General features: G+C 38.9%; 2 protein-coding genes across 18 annotated transcripts in view; one reads left to right on the forward strand and one right to left on the reverse strand.

Annotated features, from left to right (window-relative positions):
* Positions 1-27,370, forward strand: part of MED12L (mediator complex subunit 12L) — a 322,213-nt gene that overhangs the window by 84,563 nt on the left and 210,280 nt on the right. For 9 of the 15 annotated variants that reach the window (XM_082708331.1, XM_082708342.1, XM_082708333.1 and 6 more), the window contains 4 exons: positions 9,212-9,343; positions 12,509-12,635; positions 14,855-15,069; positions 17,324-17,500. In XM_082708331.1, the coding sequence (XP_082564457.1) occupies positions 9,212-9,343; positions 12,509-12,635; positions 14,855-15,069; positions 17,324-17,500 (651 nt within the window). Of the gene's footprint in view, positions 1-9,211; positions 9,344-12,508; positions 12,636-14,854; positions 15,070-16,354; positions 16,460-17,323; positions 17,501-27,370 lie in introns of all 15 variants that reach the window. The other 6 variants (XM_082708336.1, XM_082708339.1, XM_082708329.1 and 3 more) reach the window with 1 other exon arrangement.
* Positions 20,151-26,765, reverse strand: GPR171 (G protein-coupled receptor 171). 3 transcript variants are annotated; one of them, XM_082710615.1, is made up of 2 exons: positions 26,629-26,765; positions 20,151-22,384 (listed from the first exon to the last, which is right to left on the reverse strand). In XM_082710615.1, the coding sequence occupies exon 2, from the start codon at positions 22,359-22,361 to the stop codon at positions 21,405-21,407; it is 957 nt and encodes a 318-aa protein (XP_082566741.1). In that variant the 5' UTR covers positions 22,362-22,384; positions 26,629-26,765; the 3' UTR covers positions 20,151-21,404. The 3 variants fall into 3 exon arrangements, with proteins under 3 accessions (XP_082566741.1, XP_082566740.1, XP_082566742.1); XM_082710614.1 differs by having other exon boundaries at positions 20,151-22,413; positions 26,625-26,694; XM_082710616.1 differs by having other exon boundaries at positions 20,151-22,413; positions 26,629-26,645.

The following is a 27,370-nucleotide window of genomic DNA, read 5'->3' on the forward strand; positions in this document are numbered from 1 at the left end:
TCAGTATCTGATCTCAAGTTCTTTTAGTTTGCTGTTGCTTATGGTAATGAGTCATTGGTTTTTCCCATCCCCCCCCTTTTTTAAACTTTTTTTAAAAAAAGATTTTATTTATTTATTTGACAGAGATCACAGGTAGGCAGAGAGGCAGAGAGGGAGTCTCTCTCTCTGGGCCGAGCAGAGTGCCTGATGTGGGGCTCAATCCCAGGACCCTGGGATCATGACCTGAGCTGAAGGCAGAGGCTTTAATCCACTGAGCCACCCAGCTGGCCCTTCCCATTCCCTTTTATGGTATTACTTTATAATATAGGTAACATATTAACAAAGCTCTTAAAATAGCAAACAATCTCATCAAGTATCTTCTAATTTCTAGAGGAAGCCTGACTTTCAGATGTAGTTGTCAATTGTTTTCCCTTCTTTATTTGTTACAGAAGATATGTGGTTAGTTTTTATAGACTGTTATGTTATTCAGTGACCGAATAAGAACTGAATTAGGCTTAGTCTATCAAGTTTAAGCCCATCATTTCTAGGAAAGAAAAATGTGACAGATCTTCCTGATGATGAGGACCTCCACATTTGGGGTACCTTTATTAAAGATGTAAATGGGACCCTAATGATGTTCATTAGCAACAGAGTTAACAATGATTTTAGTAGTTTACCACGTGGGTGTGTCCAGAGTTCATGAGGCTAAATTAAAAGTGCTGTTGTTTGAAGAACCTTGTTGATTTTTGAATTTTGTGTCCATTCGTTGTCTTTTTTGTTCTCATTATAGCAATTATTTTTTCTTGTCTTGTGTTTTTAAAAAATATTTGTTGAAGTACTAGTTATTACAATACAGTGCAGTATGGTTTATAGTGTTATTAGTTTCAGGTGTCTTGTGACTTTCATGCACATAGGGTGGAATTTATTATTGATATCATGAAGTGCCCTTCAGCCCACAACTTGGACCCTTCTCCTACTCTTCTGCCTGGAAGGGGAGCATGTTGGCATATGAGCTCCTCCTGTGGAGCATGTAGCATGGATTTGACTCTTAGGTCAGTGACTTTGTAGTTTTGAGACATTTAATGAGTTATTTAACCTTCAGGCCTCATTTGCTGAAGATCGATAGCATTGTAGTGAAAGCATCAGAATGGGGCATACTGTAAAGCAAACACTTCTTATATACATGAGCAGTAACCATTGTTCATTTCCTTTCAATATTTTCCTGGGTATTTATATACATATATATGGACACTTAACAGGTCAGAGGATGTAAATGGATTACATTCTACAAAATACTCTGCAAGATTTTCTTCTCTCTGCTTACTGTTGTCCAACATTTTTTGCTTATTTTTCTTCTACTTAAGATGTTCAGCTCTTTTATTCTAATAAAGTCTTCTAGTTCTCTGAGTTGGTGGAGGAAGATAATCATTTTATGTAAACTCTAGTAATGTTACCATATCCTTTCAAGTATCTATTTCTTCTTCCCATTGGCTAGATCCTTCAGAATGATTCTTAGTAATAGTGTTCAGACCAGCATCCTTGACTCATTAAATTAGGAATGAGAATACATCGAGTACTTAGCACTTAATTAGCTGTTAGATTGCCAGATACTGTTTTATATTAAGTGAGTGCAATGTGTATTTTCGGGGAGGAGAAAAAAATGTAAACTCCTCTGACCATTGTCTGCCCCGCATCTTACCTTGTTTTTGCTTTTGGTTTCAAGTAATACAGTGTTGCTTTTACTCTATGATGAAGAATATCTACTGTGTGCCAGACACTGTGGTAGATGGCTGAAAATAAAGCCATGAAAAAGACAAACCCTTGACTTATACGAGTGTGTGATCTAGCAAGTGATAGAAGAGGAACAAAGTCTTTGGAAATTCATTTTCTGCACACCCATTTGATTATAAGTCTGGCAGGTTTCTCAGGCGGTAGAAGTCCAGCTGTAACAGTGGGTGGCAGTGGCTGGTTGAAATGGGGCTTAGCAGCAGGCTTCCTGGTGTGTGTGTGTGTGTGTTTGTGTGCGTGTGCATGTGTGTGTGTGTGTCTGCGTGCACGTGTACGTGGGAGCTACTTGAGAGATTTCCATGTAACAGTGATGCTCCTTGTGCTTCTAGGGATCTTGATTCAGTGATGATGGGAGCAGCAGAAAGAAAGGGCTTTGGAGTTAGGAATTAGGTCTCCTAGTTCTGCCACTTTATATCTCTGTGCCTTTGGACCTCTTAACCTCTGAACCTCCGTTTTCTTATCTGTCAAATGGTAATAGGGAGACCTACTGCAGAGTTCCTTGAGATTAGAGATGATGTGTGTGAAACACCCAGTGTCAGCTCGATATTTTCAGTCATTACTTCTGCTACTACCTGTGGCTAGAAATTTACAAGTGTTGTTACTATTATTGCCATGATTACATGTTTTAATTTATGCCGTGGCTAGAATTCAGATTCTTGACCCCCTGGTTTGGCTCTTTTTCTCTGGCCTTAATTTTATGTGCCACAGCTCAGTTTCTCTCTGTCTCTTTCATTCTTCTCTATCCTTGTCGTCTCTATGGAGTTGTCGACTCAGGGTGCACGCAGTGGACTATTAAAGTCTTACTATCTATTATGAAGTACCAGTATGAAAAGCTGCCTGTTCCTGCGCCTCAAGACTCCAGCTCTCCTTTATAGTATTTGAGATGGTAAAGGACTTTCTTTAGTTGTTCTCAGTGGCATGTCTCCATGTCCTCATGGATTATTTGAAACCAATAGCTGGAGTTCTGATAATCGTGAAGCCACGTTGTGAAAGATGCCTGTTACATGGAAGTAATATTCTGCGCAAGAGAGCAGAACACTCTGATGTCGTAAGCATCGGGAGTGGAGGCAGAAGAGCCCGAAGAAGCTTGGAGCTCACACAAAGGCCATTGTGTACTCTAGGAGGAGGGTCAAGACTACCTTCCCAGGTTCTTCTGAAAACACAGCGTTGCTGTACTTACTTAGCTCATATCCTGAGATTTATGCTGTGGCAAGAGTTTTATTAATTAGCTGAGTGATCTTGGACAAGGTATTTAACATCTCTATGCCTTGGGTTCCTTAATTGTAAAATGGCAATGATAACTAGATCATAGGTAATAAAGATTAAAAGAAATAATTCCTGAAACACATTTATTGCAATGTTGGACTATAAATTGAGTAAGCACTCAATAAATGTTAACAATCTTTATTACCACCTGAAATTTGCCAACATAACTTTATTTGTTATTTTTAAGGGTGATTTTAAGTCCATACTAAGTAATTTTATGTTTTAAATTTTCATTAAAAATGACTGAAAAGAGGAGCATCTGGGTGGCTCAGTTGGTTAAACATCTGACTCTTGGTTTCAGCTCATGTCATCATCTCAGGGTCCTGAGATCAAGCCCCGCATGGGGCCCTGCACTCAGCACAGAGTCTGCTTGGGATTCTCTCCCTCTCCCTTTGCCCCTCCTCTCACTTACACATGCATATGCTTGCTCGTGCTCTCAGATAAACAAATCTTAAAAAAAAATGATTGAAAAGGTCAGGAAGTTTCAGCTTTTAATTTTTGTTGTGTCTCTTTTGGTCAGTTAATAAATGCTAAGATTTTAGTAATGGTAGAATAAGCAATAGATATGGCAGAAAACGTATCCTGAAAAAAAATTTTTTTTTAAAGATTTTATTTATTTATTTGACAGAGATCACAAGCAGGTAGAGAAGCAGGCAGAGAGAGAGGGGAGGAAGCAGGCTCCCTGCTGAGCAGAGAGCCCAATGTGGGGCTCGGTCCCAGGACCCTGGGATCATGACCTGAGCTGGAGGCAGAGGCTTAACCCACTGAGCCACCCAGGAGCCCCCTGAAAAATATTTTTGATCAGAATAGAAAGTTTTGTCTGGTCAGGGGTTGTGTCTTAGAATCCCAAATGTTTTTCAAGATTGAGCACAGAATAGCACAACTGATGAGTTCCTGATAGAGTGATTTTGTATGTGTGTGTGTGTGACCAAAGAATTGCCTAAAGTCATCATTGCTCATGGGAGATCCCAATTCAGAATTTGGCACTAAAGCTAAGAGGATGGGGTATCCCTCTGTGAATCCGTGAATCCCCTGGAGCAGGAGGAGCAGTATCCCTAGGAGAAGTAGGGGTGCTGCTCCTGGAAGGAGGGAGGAATGGTAGGCTGGTAGGGAGCTGACCTTGACTGAGAGGGGAGAAGGCTGTCGGAAGGGACTTGAGCCTTACTTGTAATCATGCATCTTTGACTTCCTTTGTTCAGTGGCAGGGCCCTCCAGGCCGCCTTCCTTATTTTAAATATCTTTTAATTAGATACTGAAATATCACCATTTGACTGCAGAAGAATAGAAAGAAAAATTAAACACTACAAAAATGCCCATAGTTCATTGTCGAAGACAAATGCTCTTGCCTGTGAACCATCCATAAAGATTTTCTCTCTCCCTGTGACTTCACTATCTTTTCTCTGATTTGACCCATTAAGAGCCTCTTTCAAATTTCAGAGGGAATCTGTCAATTACTGGGGGCTAGAAGAGGAAGAGTGTTTTAGTGTCGTGCTTCGCTGATAACTTGAGTACTCCTGTCTTCTTACTTTAAGATAATTTCCTTGGGTTATATTTTTAGAGATTGAATTATTAGAACAAATGATATGAAAAAATAGATATTTTAAAGGTTTCATTTTTTAGATAGCACGAGCAGAAGGGAGGAGATAGAGGCAGAGGGAGAAGCAGAGGGGCTCTATCCCAGGACCCTAGGACCATGACTGAGCTGAAGGCAGACACCGAACTGACTTAGCCACCCAGGTGTCCCATTTTCCACTTTTTATGTGCTTGTTTAAAATTACTTTGAATTTCCTATTGCTGCCATAGCAAGTTAGCAGAAATTTAGTGGCTTAAGACAACACACATTTTTTCTCTTGCAGTTTTGGAGGTTATGGTCTTACTGGGCTCTAATCAAGGTGTCATTTGGGCTGCATTCTTAGGGAGACTGTACGGGAGAATCCATTTCCTTTTGTTTCCCAGCTTCTACAAGCCACCTGCATTCCTTAGCTTGTGTCCCCTTGCTCCTTCTCCAGAGTCATCAGCACAGCATCTTCCAGTCTCTGACCCTGGCTCCTGCTTCTCCTGTCAAATCTCTTTACTCACAACTACTGCTGTGCTTAAGTTGGTTCCACCCAATAATCTGGGATAATTCTCCCCTCTTGACATCCTGAATTTAATCACAGCCACAATGTCCCTTTTGTCATTTAAGGTAATGTATTCATATGTTCTGGCTTTAGCATATGGACATCTTTGGGGTTGGGGGTGTTATTCTATCTCCCACTTACTTGTTTCTCCTTTTATTCATCTCTCTCTTGAAATTTAACTCATTTTCAAGATTTTTCCCAAAAAGCCACTTTCTGAAAGAAAGCATCTAGTAGTTCCCTTCAGTTTTCTCTCTCAGCTCCTGTTAAATGTTGACTCTCTGAGATAATCTTCATTTCCCATTTTTTCCTTTTCATTTCATTTCCTTCATTTCCAAATTATTTGTATACATGTAAGTCTGTCCCACTTAATTGCCATCTTGTTGAAGAGAGGGACTGTAGTTTATATCTCAAAATTTTTTTTTATGAGACACAGAGAGAGAGAAAGAGAGGCAGAGGCAGAGAGATAAGCTGGCTCCCCACTGAGCAGGGATTTTGATGCGGGACTTAATCCTAGGATCCCAGGATTATGACCCGAGCCTAAGGCAGACACTTAACCATCTGAGCCTCCCAGGCACCCCAGTATCTTGAACTCCTAAATTTCCTCAAATTTTTGCCTTGAGTGGTGCCTGGGTGGCTCAGCTGTTAAGCGTCTGCCTTCAGCTCAGGTCATGCTCCCAGGGTCCTGGGATCCAGCCCCATATCGGTCTACCTGCTCTGCAGGAAACCTGTTTCTCCTTCTTCCTCTCCCCTGCTTGTGTTCCCTCTCTCCCTGTGTCTGTCTCTGTCAAATGAGTAAGTAAAATCTTAAAAAAAAATTCTTTTTGCCTTGAAGTTTTTACATGTTAAAATCATATTTACTAAATTTCACTTACCAAATAATTATTGTTTTAAAGAAGTGGAGCTTAATATTCTTAGAAATTTGTTTATAGAGTGAGAATGTACTTCAATTTACATATTTGAAATTATGATGTCCTGTTGGCAGTTACTTGAATTAATTTGTAAGATAGCATCTGGTAGGCAAATGGGAGCAATCCTCTAATTTTCCAAAAGTTGACTGATGCAGAGTAGTGGGGGAGGGGCGCAAGGATCTGCATGTGGGGAGTGTAAGCCACGGCTGTCTGTGTGCATGTGCACTAAACATGTCTGATTGAATATACCCTGGAACTGGGACTAGAGTCAAAAAAGCAGAATATCCTTGTTTTCGGTAGTGGAATCTAGAAGGGGCTTCTTGGTAAACATAGCTTAAAATGTGAATCAAAAAAGCAGAATATCCTTGTTTTCAGTAGTGGAATCTAGAAGGGGCTTCTTGGTAAACATAGCTTAAAATGTGAATCAAAACTTTGTAGTAATTAGTAGGGGTCAGAGGGGGAGTTTTCACTAAAAAATTATCTTGAAAAATATGCTGAAATTATAAAAGCATTTTATAACTAATAGATAATTTTTCAGTAATGAACTAATTAAAGTACATTATGACCAAAATACATAAATATAATTATTCATATTGCAGGGGCCGTTTGCTTTAAAGTTGGTATCAGGTGACCTGATTTTCAGTATGATTTTCTGAGAAGTTAGCAATAGAACATCTTTAGTAATGTCTTACTGTTTCTTTTAAACTGGATACAGAACCTGTGTATCCCTCCATCCCCACCACTCCAATATCCTGAGGAAGGCCTGGCATTTGTTTGGTAGTCCTTCTGATAGTCCAAAAGAGTAGGCTTTGCACTGTTTGAATCTGGCCAGTATTAGGAAGTATTTACTGGTTGAAAATAGATTATGGGCCTATAATTGAAATTACTATAAGAAAGTTTCTATAATAAGATTTTGTATTTTAAAAACATAATCTTTCAGCAGCATTTTCCTTGGGTTTTCATAATTCACTTATTTCCTAATAATTACAAATTGAGACCACAGCTATAGCAGGCAGACTGCAGGCCCTCCTGTCTTCAAGTTAAGATCTTAGATGTGTCTGTAAGCTGGGATGGACAGATGCTTATTGCCTATGAGATACGGAAAGTGCAGACAGTTGGACTTAATTATTTCCTCCTCCATGTTGTCAAAATGTCTTGTAGCTTTTATGTTTTTTAAAGTTTATTTCATTTGTTTGTTTATTTGATTTATTTATTTAAGTAATCTCTACACCCATCATGGAGCTCGAACTTACGATGCCAGGATCAAGAGTCGCACACTCCTCCAGCCGAGCCAGCCAGGCACCCCACGTCTTGTAGCTTTATGATTAGTTGTTTTTTCTGTTTTTCTTTCTACAAGGTGAACTTTTAGAGAATGGGCCAGGTCTTTTACATTTTTTTCCCTCAGTGCCTAGCATGGGTCCTTAATAAGTGCTTCTGGAAGTGAATTGACTCCTTTCTAGGGCTTATTTTCTAGCATGTCACTCCAAACCTGTGGTCCTGATCTGGATGTGTTAAAAAGAAATGTTTTCCCTTATATGTGCTGTTCTGTGCACGTTTAGGTCAAACAGAGTCCATTACTTAAGTTGAGTGAGTCATTCCTTTATTTCTTTGTAGCCTATTTTTATCTTATTTTAATGATGCAGAAGAAAATATAAAAAACTATAAATGTAGATATGATGCACATTACAGTTTTATTAAAAACTGATGGTAGTATTTTTAGGGTAACTCCTTTTGATCTCTGTAATGTAAATCTAAGCATGTAGTGCTTCACTGAATTTACTTTTTATGTTTTTACTTTTCTCTGGATTAGATTGAATCCAGGCAAACATTCCTTCTAGTCTCTTTCTCTCTTAATTGTTATGTTCAGTCTTTACATATTTTAATTCAGTTATTTCTCTTAATTTAAATTAAGAGACCCAGAGATTCTTTTGAGATCCTCCCTAGATAACATTTCTTTGTTTGAGTCAGTATGTGTTTAACCAAATTTAGGGTAGGATGACTAAGAATCTTGGAATAAACTGGTTTTCATGATCTAAATTGTTTGCTAGTACCATAAACTGATTAGGGATTCTTACCCTGGGATGCTTGGGAGTCTTCACAGAGTCCATGAACTTTCTGAAAAGTTGTGCTGGATTTATGTGTTAATGTCTGTATATTTTTCCTGGGAGTGTGTTTATAACTCTTATAATCTTAATTGAGCTTATGGATTCTAAAACGTTTAGGACCTCTCACATGAAAGCCAATACTGTGATTCTCCAGTTCTTGTGGCATAGTGTTTATAAAGCTGGACAAATATTAAAAACTGGCAGGTGATGTTACATTGCTTGGCTTGCATCCTTTAAGAGGAAAGGTGAGGTTATATAAAGGGATGATTCCTCTTTTGACCTAGCTCCGCCTACCTGTCCCACATTCATGTCACTTGGGTTCCTGTGACCTTTCTTGGACCCCTCTGAACTTCAGTCTGTGGTACCCATTTCTGGGCCATGGCAACCACAGCTCGTAGTTCTGGGAACAGTGCTGAGCCCCGCGCAGACCCAGGATATACTGTCCTCTGCTGTGTCTTCTTTTAATTTTTGTTTCTGATGCTTGGTTGTCATTTCTCCTGTTTGTTGTTTCTAATGCAGCGAGGGTCTGGCCGGCTTAACAGCCTCCCCTCCAGTTCCTTTCTGTTCCTTGTTGGAGTAGGTGGCTTGTTTCCCGGGCATGTTTGGATTAGGTAGTGAGTGAGGCTCTGAGTGCGAGGGGGCCAACAGTGGAGTGAGTGGTTGGGGTTAGGAACAGCTCTTCTGGATATTCAGTGCTCAGTTTCCCTTTCTCTTGGCTTTTGAGGCTGAGTTCCGGAGTATCAGTGGGGCTCTATGATAATTCTGTATAAATGAAAGACATATACAAGGAGATTGGAGACTCTAATTCCCTTGAAATTGTCACAGAGTGAGCTGTTCCAGTAAGTGATTTCCTTCATTGTCACTTAAGTGTTGCTCTTTATACTTCAGTTAAAAGGGATTTGGGAACATTTTTGAGAATGACTATAATAAAATAAAAGCAATCTTAAAGAAAGCTTTAAAAGCATTACAAAGTCCGTTGCTTGCTTTCCATCATTGGGCGAACGCTTCACTTGACATGGCTGGTCTCCCTTTCTCTTGACTGTAGGTTGCCCCCAATGATGAAGCCGTGGTGACCCTGCTGTGTGAGTGGGCGGTGAGCTGCAAGCGGTCGGGCAAGCACAGGGCCATAGCTGTGGCGAAGCTCCTGGAGAAGAGGCAGGCGGAAATTGAGGCAGAGGTAGGTTCAGTTTTCTTTCTGGATGGAACGCCATCATTTAAAAATAACCGTTTTTTATCCATATGCTATTTTTTTTTTCCTGTTTTCATGGAAAAAAGGGAGAATATACAAATTCACATAAGGAGAATCACAGATTCACATATAGGATCCCTCTCAGTTGGCGAAGCCAATAATTTATATTCTGGACTAATTTAAAATTGTATCTTTTAAAATAAAGCTTTAACATCTGATTTATTTATTAAAAAGATATTATTTATTTGACAGAGTGAGAGGGAGCACGAGCAGGGGGTATGACAGAGGGAGAGGGAGAAGCAGGCTCCTTGTTGAGCCAGGGAGCCTGACATGGGACTCGATCCTAGGACCCTGGGATCACGACCTGAGCTGAAGGCAGATGCCTAACGACTGAGCCACTCAGGCACCTCTAACATCTGATTTAGAACAAAGACCTCTCCCAAATGAAGTTGAGACACACAGGCACATATATACATTTTGTATTACATTCATATGAATACACACACACACTCACATACATAGAAATGTATATATTATACAACTTTTTTAAAGCTACATAATATAGTGAATCTGGAAATATTTTCTTTTCTTTAAGATTTCTTTACTTGACAGAGAGACAGTGAGAGGGGGAATGCAAGCAGGGGTAGGGAGGATAGAGAGAGAAGGAGGCTTCCCAGTGAGCAGGGACCCCGATGTGGGGCTCAATCCCAGGACCCTGAGATCATGACCTGAGCCGAAGGCAGACGCTTAACCAACTAAGCCACCCAGGCACCCTGGAAATATTTTCTTGAGGTAGTTCTGATTTTGAGATTACAGATATCAATTTTTATTAGTTTTATGATTGTATTCTGGCCCTTGGAAGTGGATTAAAAAGGAAAAAAACAAAGTTAGCTTGATAAACTCTATCTTTTGTTGAGAAAAAATTATTAAGCCAGCCCCCTTATCTGCCCATAAGATCGGGAGGGCTGGCCAGGAGAGAGGCTGTGGGTGGTGTGAGTGGCCTGCCCTCTCCTCCTCACCCAGACTGCTGCAGGGCCCTTTCCTCTCTGCTCCCTCACTCGCCTGCCACCTTGCTCCTCACAGCAGCCACAGCCATCTTTTCAAACGACAAGCAGATCATGTTTTCCCCTTATGCAGACTCCCAATGGCTCCTTACTGTGTCCACAGAGCCTTGTATGGGCCTCCCTGGCCTGCCTTTCCCTCCTGCCTCATTATTTCTCCTCTGGGGCATAGCTGCAGCTGCCGTGGCCCTTCTGGGTCTCCGGCAAGCCAAACCAGCTTCTGCCTTGGGACCCGGGGGTTGCTGTTCCTACTGGGTGGCATACTGCTCCCCAGTCTTCCCATGGCCAGTTCCTTTCTGCCATTGCTAGTTTAGGCAGTGTGACTTTCTAGCATTCCTAGCTCAACTTGGGTCACCTCCTCAGGAAGATCCTTTGTCACCCACCCTTCAGTCATTCTTTCTCTGTTTTACTCTCCTGTTGGCTTGTTCTTTAATGCCTGCCTACCACCCTCCAGAACATAAGCTTGACAGCAGGGACCTTGTCCACCTTGTTCAGTGTTGTGTCTTTGGCACCCAAAATAGTGTTCAGTACATAGCTGGTGCTCAGTAAATGTTGTATGAATGGATGACAATTTAGCTGGTTTTCTCTTACTAATAATACTCTTTCCTGTGAAGCTCTTAAAAAATGAAATAAGAATATATCCATAGATATCACTCTCCAGCTGTTGGGGAAGTATTCTTCACCAAATAAAAAGGATCATATTGTTCAAATTGGGGCTTGAAGATCCTGGGTTAAGTAAGGTATGAAACACATGACCCATTTTACAATGTGCAGATTAGGAAAGATGTTTCATTGATTTTTGTTTTTTTTTCTATGAATAGATAGACTATTTTACTGTGAATTGCAGTGGTTCAACTTTAGTAACCAAAGTTGAAATTCTCAAATTTAGTTGCTCCTTCTGGGTTGTCGTGCCTCATGGGCATCCCTTCTTCCAGTGTGTTCTGGAAACACACAGTCATTTTTGGAAGAAGCTCACACTGATGACTTCGTAATTTTTAATTATTTATTTATTTTTAAGATTTTATTTATTTATTTGACAGGCAGAGATCACAAGTAGGCAGAGAGGCAGACCAGAGAGAGAGGGAGAAGCAGTCTCCCTGCTGAGCAGAGAGCCCGATGCGAGGCTCCATCCCAGGACCCTGAGATCATGACCTGAGCCGAAGGCAGAGGCTTTAACCCACTGAGCCACCCAGGCACTCTGTAATTTTTTTTTTAATAAGCATAAATATTCACATCTAAAAAATGTATTCTCTCAGAGGTATTTAAGATAATTGATTGCTGTTGAACATCACCATTTTCAAAATTTGACCTTTGTAAAGAGAGGATTGATTAGGGAATTAATATCTTAATATTAATATTAATATTAAAGAATAGTAATAAAAATGAGAAGAGCAAAGGGATATGAGAAAGAATAGAGAACAGGGTTCTGATTGCTTTTGAATTCTTTTTTGGTCTCCTAGTACTGTCTGAAATGAAGCTTCTTTAGTTCTGTGTTTCATGAACTGTGGAGATTCCACAGGTTCTAAGAGATCTTAACTGGTGAAGTGTGAGAGGTTAAGGAATCTTATCAGAGTAATTATGTTCACTTTCTCATTTGACAACATACTTCCGAACACCCCTTGCACACAGTTGTAAGTACACTAACCTAGCAAAAACAAACACACAAAAAAGTCAAACTTAGTAATAACATGCCCAAAAATCTCTCAGGGGAAGTATATAGTTAAGCATGAACTATTTAAAAATGAAGAAAACTTCAAATTATTTTTAGTAATTTTGCATAGGGACAATGAGTAGTTTATTATACTATGCTGTATATTCAGTGGACAGTTATAATGTGGTGCAGAGTTTATAATTTACATGAATAATGTTTTTTAAGGGTGTCCTTTGAAATCATTTGAGTTGTTCTGGTGTAGTTTCCCCTAACTTTCAGAAATTATATTTACCTATGATGCATAGCCCTCAAGTACAGAAATCTCCATTAATTTTGCATGGTTTTTTTGAGAATTTAAATGTTAATAAAAAACTAACAAATTCATGACCTGCTGTGGCTACATTGCCGTCTGTAATTAACTGTGCTTATTTTTAATTTTAGAGATGTGGTGAATCAGAGGTATTGGATGAGAAAGAATCCATTTCTTCAGCCTCTCTTGCTGGATCTAGTTTGCCTGTTTTCCAGAATGTTCTATTAAGATTTTTAGATACACAGGCCCCCTCATTATGTAAGTAAAGTTCTTTGCTTCTAGATCCTAAATAAAAGATTGGAGCTAATTCTTCTTTTTCTTCCTTGCGTCTTAATCAAGAGTTCTTGGTGCTGAATGTAATGCATATTTTACTGAGCAAAATTTTGTCGCATGTTTTTAATGGAGATTTCTATGCAATTTTAAAATTAAGTGAGCTGCAAAGACTTCAAAATCTCCAGAGTTTTAAAAATGTAAAAATAAGTCACCTCATTCTCTAATACGTGGTGGTATAGTTTTTCCTGTTCTAGCTCTTTCTTAGCAAAAGAGAGGAGTTAAGGTCCTCTGAAGTTTCACTGTCTAATCATTATTGTGATTAGGAATTTTCTCTTTTTGTACTCTTTTCAAAATTTTTTCCTTTTCTAACTGCTGATAAGAAAAGGGGGAAAAGTCAAACAAAGTACTTTATAACCAGGTCCTTGATGTAAGGAAACAGTTTGTGTAGGTGGCTGGCTGCTTGCCTGTACTCTCTGGGATGTTCTTTCAGTCTCCCGTTCTTCTGTCTCTTTTTCTATTGTTTGTGGGAAGTCGAGGGTTTGGGTGTTACAAGCCCAGTGGGTTTATACTGTAAATTGACACTTGAAAGATTCATTTATGTGTGCTTAGCCGTTTTGATCTCATTCTGAGGCTTTGATGTGACAAAGTACAGCAGGGCAAGTCTTTAGGTAGATAGTGCTGAAACAACAGAAAGATGGCGTAAAGTGAAAAGTGATAGAAAGGGGAGAAAATGCATGGAGGGGGCGGGAGGGACAGGTTTGTTGTGAAGAATGAAGTAAAGCAGTGGGTAAATAGTACTGCTCCTGATTCCTTTGAGATGGCCCTTGTTTTGGGTTGAATGGTGCTTGGGAGTGAGGTTCTTTAAGTGGCCTGGTGGCTGTTCTGGGCCAGGGGAGAGCTGGAGCCACACTGGTGGTGGCAAGGTAGGCAGCTGTTGTGAAACATAGAAGAGGAAGCAGAAAAATGCAGGACAGAAGAGATCCCAGGGGGTAGAAAATAGATGGTCAGGAGTGGAAGTCAGCTGCTCCAGCTTCTCTTGCATTTCCGGAAGGGACGGATACACATTTGCCCTTGCTGTTCCTCAGCCTGTCCTCACTCCTGTTTGTTCTTTGGGAAGCTCTTCCTCCTGTCTGCCTCTGCGTGTTCTGGGGGATCCAGAAGAGAGAGAGTGGTGTTACTTCTCCACGTAGACACTGTGTGTCACTGACTCTGGCGGACAGCAGCAACCGCCAAGGCTTAAGTGTTAGGGAAGGAGCTTAATGTTCCGTGGATCCATCTGTTTGTCTCTGTTGGTGTTTGTGAGCAGGATGGTACCAGGGCCCGAGCCTCAAAGGGTGGCTCTTAACATTTTTTAGCCTCTCAAGGGTGCAAAGTTTCGGAGAGCAGATGCAGTATTGAAAGTCATAATGTTAGTTGAACAGACTGGCTGCCAACTGGGAAAGACTGCAGAGCTTCATTTCTGTGTCTTCCATCTTCCCTCTTTTTTTTTTTAGTGGATCCCATGCACTAGTATTTTCAAGGACCTTTTGAATTGTTTTATTGTGAAGTGTCCTTTGAAAGATACACACATACACCTTGGAAATATATGGACACTCTCAAGCTGTGAACACAGTCTTGAGCTGTTTTACTAGTAAAACCAGAGGAAAGCAGTTTGGCTCTGCCCCCCCCCCCCCTTTTTTTTCCTTCCCTGAAACTTTGTGTTTATGTTATTACTTAAGTGGTTACTCATTTGCCAGGAACCACTATCCTTAAACTGGAAATTGTGCTTAACACACTGGATGCTGTTTTTCAAGTCCAAAGGGACAATCAAAACCCATGTGCCCATAAGGCACAAAATGCTTGGGTCTCATTGTAAATTTTCTAATAACCCTTCTATTGTGTAAGAAAAAAAAAATGAAAATATTGTTAAGCTTTTTTTTTTTTTTTTTTTAAAGATTTGCTTTTTAAAAAATTTGAGAGAGAGCATGAGTGGGGACTTTGGCAGGGAAGGGCAGGGGGAGAAGCTGACCCTCCTTCCACCCCCGCCCGCTCCCAGCAGGAAGCCCAGGGTGGGGCTCTGTCCCAGGACCCTGAGATCATAACCTGGGCTGAAGGCAGTTGCTTAACCCACTGAACCACCTGGGTGCCTCATGTTAAGCTTTCCTATTTGGTGTTTTTTTCCTACTATATCAAGGGGACTTAATTGTTGATTTTTTTCTTTATAGCGGATCCAAATAGTGAATGTGAAAAGGTGGAATTTGTGAATCTGGTGCTGCTCTTCTGTGAGTTCATCCGACACGATGTCTTCTCTCATGATGCATACATGTGCACCCTCATATCTCGAGGAGACTTGTCAGTCACTGCCTCGACCCGACCACGGTCGCCAGCAGGAGAGAATGTGGATGACCACTACCCAAAGGACCATGACATGAAAATGGAGGTATGGCCCTGGGAGTGGTGCCCCAGCCCTGAAAACAACTCAGCTGGGGAAACCCCTTTGAGAGGATCGTTTGGTGGTGGAAGGGTGATTACATTTTAATTGTATTCTCCTGTTAAAGAACTCATTTATCTCTGTTCCTCACTTACAAAGAAAACATATGGAATATATATATATTCCAGAATTTTCTTTCGGATACACTAAAACTATTAATGAAAAGATTTGACAGTACATAACATTTTTTTATTGGACAGGAATTATACGCTTCCAATTTTATGTATTTCTAGTTTCTAGTTTTTCTTTAACATTGTGCCTTAAAATCAGACTGATTTTGGCCTAAAGTCCCTTTCTAAGGAATATCTTTTCCCCAGTTCATCCATTGCTTCTGTCTTTCCTACAAAATGGGACATCCTGTTTTGATCATAACATATCATATTTTCATTTTAATTAATTGAAAACTCTAAAATGTTGTGAAATTATTCTTGCCAAATTATTTCATACTACGACTATAATTTAATGCCAATTTCTGGTGTTTTGGACATTGTTCCATATACTTAAGGAAGTTTTCAAGGCAGAAAGCATGGAGGTGATAAAGAGAAAATAGTGGAAAATGGTGAGAGATTGTGGAGGTTCCTTAAAAATCAAGCCTCATGATGGTTTTGTGAGCGCTTAAGCATATGCTGTGATGATATTTTTAAAACACTGGTTATCCTTGTAACTGAAAGACCTGGTATTAGAATTACATGTGTGGATTCATAGTTCGTGTTCTTAAGATTTGGTGATCAAATGGTGCAGGAATTTTAAAAATTACTTTTTTAATACAAATACTGTTGTTTCCAAATTTGCCCACACTAGAAGTTATAAAAAGCTAAAAACCAAAGTTCCTTTACCTGTCTATGCTTCTTTTACATTTCTGTTTCTTCCCTTCTATTCTTGGATATCGAGGTTTCTTATATCTTAGGTACACTCTCAGATTTTCTAGGAAAAGTTTGTGAACACGTGACTGGGAATAGCCTAAAGGAGGGACATTATGGCCAGTTTGTTTTTAATGTCTTAAGTTTGTGGGCTCTTTCCTTCAAGTATCTTGAAAGGTAAATCTGATGAGGATAAAGAATGTAACTTTTCAAAGCAAGTGCATGTCTTAAAACTTCTCTTTTTTTGGGAAAAATAGTTACTAGGGAGAGAAAAGACCTAGGGTGGTTAAAAACATCACTGTCATATTTTAGCTTCAGGTTTTTAATGAACTACAAAATTTACAGTGTCACTTTCTTTCTCTGGCAATCATCAGGAACAGACTATAATGGCGCATATGGGCATTGACTCAGGAACTACTAATATTTTTGATGAAGTAGACAAGAATGACTTTAAAACTGACTTTGGTTCGGAATTTCCAGTAGGTTCAACCTTCAAATTCTTATTGACTATTAACCCCCTCTTCCCCACCCCATCCCAGCTTGTCTCCGTCCTTCTGTTCCTTGCCCCATGTGCTGGAATGACCTGTGTGCCGATGTAAATGTGATCCTGCCATATTCCTTGCTAGGGTATAGTGACTCATCTTGTGCAATTGTCTCATTTCAGTTCATCCTTAGTTTTGGCTGCATTTTTTCCTTTGTAGATTAGAACACCCCTGTCCTCCTAGTTGACTATCTGTGACTCTTTTGCTCATTTGAGATCATCATCTCTCAGGAATACATGAATAGTTTGCTCATGACAGTCTGTGTTGATTTGCTATGTATGTAGCTTTCCTGGATCTGGACTTGTTATACTTTCTCTACTTTATTTCCATATAATTATTATAATTATTTCCTCCTTATGGCTCTCAGTGAGGTGCTTTATAAAAAACATATTGTTTGGAATACTGATTAAAACTTTTATATCTGGTACTCATTAGTTTTGTTAATGATTTCTGTGTTTATGTTTTTGTAGGAAATGTAACCTTTTGAGGAAACACTTAACCTATGAGTCTGATGTTGTCTCTGGTCCTCTGGGAAGTGTAGCTTTGCATAATTCTTATGAGTGTGTTTGTCATTTTCTCATCTTCAAAATGGGAGATTATGTTGATAGTTTCCTACTAATCTGTATATGAATTTTGTGGAGATTAACACAGTTTCTTTTTTCTCTTTATTTTCTCATTGCTTAAAGAGGGAAGAGATAGTGTAGGAGTGTCTTGTGTATTTGGAGTTCCGGTATGTAGTGCTGTGTTTTGGTGTTGCTCTCTTTCATTTACAGTCTCCAACATTTGTTTTACATGACTTAGATTTTTTCTCCCATGCCTGGAGAATCCTGTGAGAATGCCAACTCTTCCTTGGGCAGAAGAATGTCGGTTAATGCTGAGAAGTTGCTTAAGAGAGAAAAACCCAGGGAGCTAATTTTTCCATCTAATTATGACCTCCTGCGACACCTGCAGTATGCAACACATTTCCCCATACCTCTGGTAAGTCATGGCTTCCAGTTGACAGCCTTGATTATTTCATTTTATGATCATTAACCACTGACTCTTCTACTACTTGCCTGAGTAATACATATAAAAGCAGGTGAGTTTTTCGTTCACTGCTTCTTTTGTTATAATTATGATCATATACCGTATGTATAGTTGTAGTTCAAATTTGTGATGTGATGTTACTGGCTAGCTAGAATTAATGGAATTTTCTATATTAGTATCCTTTTATCAAGAGCATTTGAGTGACTGCAAATGACGTCTAAATGTGTTTTCCCGCTTCCATTTTACACTCATTTACTGAGTGTCTTTTATGTGCACTGTATTGTGGCAGGTACTTGGTGTTATGCAGATGAATGAGAATTTTGGGACACAGGAAAGATGAATAAGATAGGAGGGAGACACATGTGAAATTATATGCACTAAAACACAAGCAATAATTTAGTAAAAACCCAAGCGCTCCCTGGAAGGTGAACTGTTTGATATGCCTGGGTATCTTCCACTCTCAAAGAATAAATATTGGAGGGGAGAGAGAGAACATCTGATTGAGAAGATGGTTAAGGCTTCATAGAGGAGGTTGCATATGACATGGACTTGGATTTCAATCCGATGAATTTAAGAACTGAGCAGCGTATGAGAAATATTAACTGGGAAATGTAGTGTTTGACTCATAACGAGTGATGTGATTTTTACTGAAGGGAAACAAGATTTTTTTTTTTAAGATTTTAAAAATTTACTTATTTGACAGAGAGAGATCACAAGTAGGCATAGAGGCAGGCAGAGAGAGAGAGAGAGAGGAAGAAGCAGGCTCCCTGCTGAGCAGAGAGCCCGATGCGGGACTCGATTCCAGGACCCTGAGATCATGACCTGAGCCGAAGGCAGTGGCTTAACCCACTGAGCCACCCAGGCGCCCACAAGATTGGTTTTTTGATGTTAATGAAAATTGGACCCAAATCTGTAAATGTGTTTATAATTTTAGGTTTACTATCTTTTTTTCCTGGGATTTTAAGGGAAATTTTAATGAGCCTTTTTTGTTGTTGTTGTTGCACACTATTATTATTATTATTTTAACAACAGTGTAATTGTGAGGTATATATAATGTTGTCTTCTGGATATCTTTGAGGAGTTTCGCTCTGCAAACTAAATATTTTCTTAATTTTTAATTTCTGTTATTTTGGAACTTTTTAAAATTTTTAATTTTTTTTTACACTTTTTTTTTTTTTATAACAACTAAGAATCTTCTTTTTGGTGTCAGTTTTTCTGTGTCCAGGGCTATGTCAATAGTTGCTACAATACTTTCTGCTCATCACCTGTACACATCACTCATTCCGAACATAATGGAATAATCTCACCGTGCATTTAGGGCAACAGAAAGGATAGCCTGATATTTTAGAGATGTGTCCTGAAGAATTTATGGATGAACTATTGCAATGTCTGGCATCAAAAGTGGGGGGAGGCAGGATTTGAAGTCTGGAGTTCAGTTACACTTAATGCACCAATGTTAATTTCCTATTTTTGGCAAATGTATCACGGTGATGTAAGGCATTAACATTAGGGGAAACTGAATGAAAGGTTTAATGGAACTTGCTGTACTGTGTACCTTTTCTGTAAATTTTAAAGTATTCCAAAATAAAACGTTAATTTAAATAAAAAGGAGAGAGGTAATAAATAGGCAAAATGTTGAATGTGGTTGAATTGGTTGCGGATTTTGTGTTCCTCTCTTTGGTAGGCAGGGCTTTACTGGCTTTCTTCTTCCATATGTCTTGGTTTAGGGCACTACCCAAGCACGGACATATTGTTCATGTAATCCATGGCCACACAGTCATTCCCAGCATGTAACATTCTAAAGGCTGTCCTCTCCTTGGAGGAAGGAACATGAATGATTTCCAGTGATTAAGTCTCTCATGATGGATTATGATATAAGTGTAATGCAATCATAAAGCAACTGCTAGAAAATTGATGTTGTAGGATACAATTTTTTAATAGCCTTCTATCATCAGTTGCCTTAGGCCTCCCTTTACTGTGTCATTTAGAATAAATGATCGGTAATGTTACTAATGTAACATTGACATTAGGAATGCTGTAGAGAGTCTGGTCCTCTTCCTTAATAAAGAGGGAAAATTTGACTTACCTATTATGCATGAATATGAGAAGAATATGAGAATATGTTTTTAAAAAAATTGTTCCCTCCCACCCCCATTTCCTGTCTTAAAGATGTAGCTCTAGTATGTGAAGACCAAGGAGAGCGACTAATAGGGACTTGACCAAAAGATTCAGGAAAAGAAACTAGTAGTTTCATGTATGCTTATATGATCTGCTGGGCAGCAGACCATCAACAAGCACAGGTTCTAGTGGGCTGGCATTTCAGCAGCATAGCTGTGGCGTTGCTGTGCCCTTTACACCCTGGGATAGAGACTTAATGTTGAAGGGGGGTTCCTGTCATGACCACTAGCTAGCTAGACTTTGTCCAGGGCTCACCATGGTGGAAGTGTGATAGACAGTTGTTTTGGTGCATTTTCTCATTTGGTACATTTACTCTTTTTAAACTAGGGGATATGAAATTATACGCTGGAATTGTCTTGGGTTCAAGCTTCAGAAAATAATTCTTCTCAGTACAGGACTAAAAATGACTCTGGAATCAAACTAGTTTTGTTAGTTTCCAGGAACACTCTTTCTTTTTTATTTTTTTACACAAATGGGAAAATTTATTAAAGTGAAAAGTACACTTGTGAAACATGAGCGTGGGCGAGCTCAAGAGGCTGCCAGGAACACCATTTTGTAATCACTGCAGCTAATGTAAACGTATTACTACTTGCTGCAAAACAGACTTGCTATTGAAATGAACCCCCCCCCCCCCCCACCGCCGAAGTCTCAGGTATGGTTATCTAAACTTTTCAATTTTCTTTTTTTTAAATAAGTCTTATATTTTATATCATCCGTTGAGTCCTTTCTGCATTACTGGCCATAGAGAGAATTAGATTTGAGGGTTGTGACCCTGAGAGCTGGAGTCACCCCTTCTTTAAACTGGAGGCCCCATGTGGGGTCAGACTCAGACATGGTGCCAGTCAGCCCAGTGTTCCCTACAACACATGCTGTGTGTATCTGGCATGTCTGTTTTAAGTCCATTTGACTGGTGGTGGTTTTCCATACCTTTGATGTGAGCTTCTAGTTCCAAAACAGTAGTTTCAGCAGTCAGTGCAGTTTAACAACTTGCTTGAAAATGCTGTAGGGTCTATTTCATGTTACTACAAAATAAGAAATCACTGGATTTGTCATTACTTAGGATAGAAAGTCTTTATAAACCTGATAGAATATAAGTGTATAAAGTACATTAAACACTACTCATGTATTTCCAAGCCTCTTTAGAAGTGAATAGGTTTAGTTGCTGTGTTACAAAACAATTAGATATTAAAAATTGGAGTAGTGAGCTAAAAGGTTACCATCTTTGAAATGATGGATTAAAAAATAAATCAGGCCCAGGTGTTTTCATGGGAAGATCAGCTGGACTTTTTGGTATGATCTAAACGGTTTTATTTAAATTGTGTTGTTGAAGGGCTTTCTGGCACCTTACATGGATTATTTTGCATATTTCTATCAAGAAGTCAGTTCCTGGTATTTAAATGAATACTTCATGAATGCCTCTGAGCTTGTCCTAAAACTCTTTGGGATTTCAAGGATAATGCACGGTTTTACGTTGGTTCAACAGGGTTTTTTAGTTTTTTTATGCAAATACTTGGGTTTAGGACCATTAACAACCACAAGAGTATTGCTTAGCTTACTTTTAGAAAAGTTTCTCAGTAACCAGGCCATGCATATGTCTCTTACTTAGGCCATTTTCTCTCTTTCCTGGTACCTGTTGTCCATCGAGGCAGGAAGTGCATAACATGAAAAATCCCATATTTTATGCGTTGTTTTCACCATTTGATTTTTGTTTTGGAGCCTTGGTCTCCTTAGATGAAGCAAAGGTCTTGGTGACTGTAAAGCGGAATGCTTTTGAGAGATGATAGTACAGGATAGGATCAAAACACAGGTTCGACACAGCAAGGAGCAGTGTGGCCTCTTTGGCTTTAAAGAGTGAAATCCGGGTTGGGCAATCAGATATCACCGTTGTCTGGCTCAGGGTGTATGGGATTCGGACAATGTGATACGGAACAAAACATATGATGTAGCCGGTAGTCACTAAAAGAATGTTGATGAGGGCTTTTTTCACATACTGATAATTTTCGTTGTCTTTGTTTCGGTAGAGTTGTCGAATTACAAGACAGTTAGATATTAAAATGATGGCTGAGAAATTTAAAAATATTGCTACACATACGAAATTTGTCAGTAAATGCCAATTTCTGCCAAACTCCCTTTTGAATTCCATGCATCCCACATTTGGCTTCTCCTCGATGTCTCTGATGGGAATCATCATGTTGGGCACTGTTATAAGAAGGACCATTAGCCACACCACGGTCGATATCATTTTGGCAAATCCAGGTTCTTGGATCCGATAAATCTTGGAGCTGTATGTCAGCTGAAGACAGTGATCAATGCTGACAAATGCTAAGAAAATAATTGACAAGTACATATTAATGTAGATGAGGCAGGCTGTCACTTGGCAGTGGAAAATCTTCAGCTTCCAGGGCGCCACACCCAAGTCAACAACGATTTTCACTGGTAATGCCAGAGTCAGCAGGAAATCAGCCGTAAGCAGGTTAATTAAGTATATGCTTACACACCTGTGATTTTTGTTCTGTACGAAAGCCCAGGTTGCAAAACCACTTCCAATAATTCCAACAAGGAAAACTAAATAAAAAAAATATGTGAATGGCTCCAGATCTCTGTGAACTGGGCAGAAGATAGAACTGTTTGTCATCTTGAGGGGAAGTAAGGATGACTCTGTTTAAAAAAAAAAAAAAAAACAAAAACTGAAGAATCTGTTTAAAAAAAAGGGTTGGGGAGGGAGGTTAGTAATTAAAATTAGAAATGATTTTCTTTAAAAACATTTGTATTCAGAACACCCAGGTCACAAGTTTTCTAATTCTTAGGTAGAATTTTATTGGTGAAATAGATGGTGGGACCATCATGGTTTGTAGAGGAGGCCTGGGTTTTCCATGGTCTGATTTCATGATTTTGGGAAGTCCCATAGAGTTTTGCTTCTAGAATGGATATTTTTGACATAATACTTTTGCATTCTGATAACTCTTGTTACCACTTGGGTTGGAAGTTAGTTTGCAGAGGAGATAAGTGAGCTGAAATTCTGAGAAACAGAGAGGAAATGAGGGCAAAATGGTTTAGTTGTGGCTGAGCCTGAAGAGGTTTCAGTGAGGCTTCCTGGCTTGCTGTTTCCATACATCGACACGAGCTCCTCATGCCGATAATGGGGGACAGAAAATTATTCTGAAATTTAGAGGGAATTATTTTAAAAGTAGGTCCTTCACTATGTCAAGTGCCAGAAAATGTTCATCACCATTGCATTTCATTTTTCTGTTCAGTGAAAAGAGTTGAAGGGTTAGAATCTGGCTTGAATTGACGCTTATTCCTTCTTTTTCCTTACTCCCATTCCCTAGTGACCTGGGCCTGTGATGTCCAGGGGGGACACTGGCCACTTGTGACTACTGAGCACTTGAAATGACAGCCACTTCAACAGCCAAATTGATCTGGGCTGTAAATGCAAAATACGCACCAGGTTTTAAAGATTTTTTTAGGAAACAATACAAGTAGTAAAAGTGTGTACTATTTTGTACAAATAGAACAATTAGTAAAACATCTCCATATTTATTGTATTCAGTGTATGTTGAGATGATATTTCTGATGTTAGGTTAAATATATGATTAAAATTAATTTCTCCTGTTTCTTTTTGCCTTTTCAAATGCAGCTACTGGATAATTTTAAAGTACCTCTACCGTTTGTTTTCTGTTTCTGGTAAACAGTGCTTGTACAGATGTTTCGTGTGAGTGTTTTTGAGAAGTTTGACCACAGATGTATTTTAAAGCCTTTTAGAGCAAGAATATATGATCATTGGTTACAAAATTCTCAAAGAGAAGCTCAGTTATATTTGTATGAAAGCATCTAACTATAATGCTTCTTTTCTTTCACTGTAGGTTTTGAGGCAGTTAAGCCTAAAAGTATAAGACATATTCTTAGAACCATTGTGATTGACACTGATAATCACAATCTTGTCATGTTCCCTCCAGATCTAGAACATAAGTATAAGGTAAACCAATGGGCTTTCGATCCTCTCTTTGGCCTGGTCCAAACTAATGCTCTTAGGGCTACGGATATATCTTTCTGGTGCTGCTTCTTGGTGTACACCCTCCTCATGCATATGAAACACTTTCGTCTTGTTTTAAAGACCAGGAGATTTTGTGTTTTAGCAGAAAAAAACCTGATACAAAACTTCTTAGAAACAGTGAATCTGGGTGACTGGGTGGCTCAGCTGGTTAATCTTAAGGCCCTGGGATGGAGTCCCACATTAGGCTCCCTCCTTAACAAGGGAGTGTGCTTCTTCCTCTGCCCCCCCCACCCCCGCCCCACTTGTGTTCATGCACATTGTCTTTCTCTCAAAAATAAATAAAATTTAAAAAAAAGAAAATCTTAATTATAGTGTCTAAGAAGTCCAAATAAACCGATTCTCTGAAACCTCTCTTTAAAAGTAAATCAACAACAACAAAACCTTTTGAAGCCTTTCTGTTTCTTAATTCTCCTGATTATTTAATGATCCACTGTATACACCCTGGGATGGAACACTATAAACAGATTGTTAAGGCAGACCTACACAAAACTTTATATAAAGTGTCATTTAAAAGGGTACCTGTCCTTCCTCTTTCCTCACTTCAGATAGGACTTCAGGGTTCATACATAATTCATTCTGCACTAAACTCAATGAAAATAATTGAGTACTTTGTGTCTGGCACTGTGCTAAGTACTTTACATGTGCTTATTTAACCTTTCATTATTCCCATCACGTAGACATTATCCCTACTTTATAAATGAGAAAAGTGTGGCACAACGAGGTTAAGTAACACCCAAGGTTATATAGTTGTTAAATTATAGAGCCAGGATTCCAACTCAGACAGTCTGACCTCAGAAGCTATATTCAAAACCACTCTAGAGCTTTGGCTCAGTAATAGTAGTAATCATGGTGATGGTGATGATAGTAACTGTTGTTACAGCAGCCAGCCTTATGAAGTGCTTACTATGTGGCAGAAACTATATTCTAGGCAATTTTCATGTAAAAGAGCAGAAAGAAAATATTAGTTCTTAACTTTCCCCCTAAATACTAATGAGAGAGGTTCAGACTTCAAGTATTTTTTTGTTTCCTTTTACTGTATATATATATTTAAAAGCCAGATCCAGGTTCTACCTTTTGGATCTAAACCTCCCTTACTTTCAAAGTTCCCATGACTTGGTTGCTTTAAGCCATCCCTACTATCTTCACCCCAGTTCCCTAGACTGGTGGTATCTCTCCTCTGCTGTGAACTGCTCCTTCCTGTCTTTGTACTCTGGCTCTGATAAAAATTGGGGATTTATAGGACTTTAAGGATGGAGGGAACCTTTATTGATAGTGTCTAGCCCAAGCCTCAGATCAGTTGAGGAGACTGGGGTCTGGCACTCTGAAATTGTACAAGGTTTTTCCAGCTTGTATGAATGGGCTAGAATCTGACCCCGCTGATGATTTTTAGGCTTTCTGACCTTATCCTTCTTATATCCAAATCCTTCCTATTTTAAAATGCCTGGAGTAAGCTCTTTGTGTCCGGAAGTCTACTCCAGGCTTCATTGACTTCTTAGAACTCTGTTTTTTGGATAGTAACCATTTGTTTGAACCATGGCATTCTGACCATCCTTTTCTTCTCTGGGTCAAAAGCTAGTGTTGAAATAAATTGATCCTCATCTCTGTCACCCACCTTAGCTCATTGTTCCTTTACCAGATGCTTACAATTTTGGCTTATGCTCTTGTATTTCCCCCCCCCTTTAAAAAAATGTTTTATTTATTTATTTGACAGAGATCACAAGTAGGCAGAGAGGCAGGCAGAGAGAGAGGGGGAAACAGGCTCCCTGCTGAGCAGACAGCTCGATGTGGGGCTCGATCCCAGGACCCTGGGATCATGACCTGAGCCGAAGGCAGAGGATTAACCCACTGAGCCACCCAGGTGACCCTGCTCTTGTATTTCTAATGTTACATTATAATAGTTAAAATAGTACTGTGTTTTTTTAAGTGCTCCTATTGTTCATTCTATTATATAATAAAGTCTCATTTTTATAGATGAATATACAGTAAAGAGGAGGATTAGAAAATTGTTTTCATCAATTAATAATTCGTATTCCCTATAGCTAGAACGGGCCATATATACCACTTACGGATAATTTATTTAAAAATAATCACAGCATAATTGTTTATCTGATGATGCTAGAGATTCCTGTAGGACCTTGCACTTGCTTTTTGTGAACCTCAGTCTAGGTTGCAATGAAAAACAAATCTCTTCATTAAAAATTTTTGGTATGTTGATTAGAGGTTAAATCATACTATAATAGCATTTTGTGTTCTCTCTCAGAAATCTGAAGACCAAATGCTTGATAAATGTTTCGTCAACCAATTACTTAGCCTGTGGAAATTTGATGTGCTACAGCAAAAATAAAAAAAACTTCAAGTGTCTCCTTTGTTTGGGATTGAGTGAATAATTGCTTAGGGAGTAAATACACTTACTAGATTTTTCTTTTTAAATGAAAGTCACAATAGAATGTTTTTGAAATTACCTATCAAAATTTTTATGGAAGAAAGTCATTTCGAGATCTGTTGCGCCCTGTTGTAAAGACTTACAACAAGGCATTTATTCATTTTGTTATAAAAAATAAGATTGAGTTACTGAATAGTTAATGTTGGCCTATAAGTAAATATTCAGTCTTGTATAAATTAAACTTTTTTTTTCTTTTGAGAGGAATGGATGAGGTCATCAGATAGAAGAAAATTATAGTGCAGTTCATAGTGAGAATCTATTTAGAATGTAATAATTGGTACCCTCTTACATGGCAGCCTTATCACACAGTGTCCTTTCCAATTTAAATGTCTTAAACACTGAGCATGATAGCTTCCCCTTAGATGGAAAGACATTTGAATATATCAAGTACTTAAAAAGACCTACCTGGGGGTATATTGTCTGAGCCGCTGTGGGCTCGCAGTGGGTCTTCAGAGAAGCAGGAGCTTGCCGTCTGGCCCGAGCAAGAGCACTGGCAGCTCCATTGCACGAAGGCTGGCTGTACAAAAAATTTCCTTTCCTTTTCGTGTGGTTTTAAAGTGTCGCATATTGACGTCGATGAAACTGTGGTTTGTGAATAGTTTACCTGTATGAAAGTCTCCCCAAGAGGTTCAATTTGGTGTGTGCTTCCTTCTGTGTGTTTGTGTATTCTTTTAGAGGAAAGATTTTTATTGTCCCATCGTTGTGCCTTGCATTTATTTTTTTAAACATCCAAGTTATGTTTTCCATCATAATGATTTTAAAGAACATCACTTTTGTGCCTTGAAAGGGGTTATGTGTTAAATATAGTAGGTCTTCAAGCAGAATTTCTTTAGTATATACATCCTGATACTATCAGCTTTTCGAAGTTATAATTAGAACAATTGTTGCAGTTTGGGTTCTGCTGAGTCCTCTATTAATAAAGAAAGATGTGATTTAACATAGTCTGATAAAGTTTATGTTTTATTTGTCTTTCTTCTTTTTTTGTTGTTGTGGAAAAATCTGCAAGTAGCAACAGAAGAAAAATTACATGCACAGAGATAATTACTGTTAATGGTTTTGGTACATAAATTGGCACAAATTTCAGCACAGATTTAAAAATCTTTCTAAGTGTACGCACACCTACTTAAAATGTTATGTGATGTGTGCT

Source organism: Mustela nivalis (genome assembly GCF_964662115.1).
Source record: "Mustela nivalis genome assembly, chromosome: 1".
NCBI lineage: Eukaryota > Metazoa > Chordata > Mammalia > Carnivora > Mustelidae > Mustela > Mustela nivalis.

Bases quoted from the DNA above. Each gene is read 5' to 3' on its own strand.
- GPR171 (XM_082710615.1), bottom strand. From the start codon at position 22,361: ATGACAAACAGTTCTATCTTCTGCCCAGTTCACAGAGATCTGGAGCCA.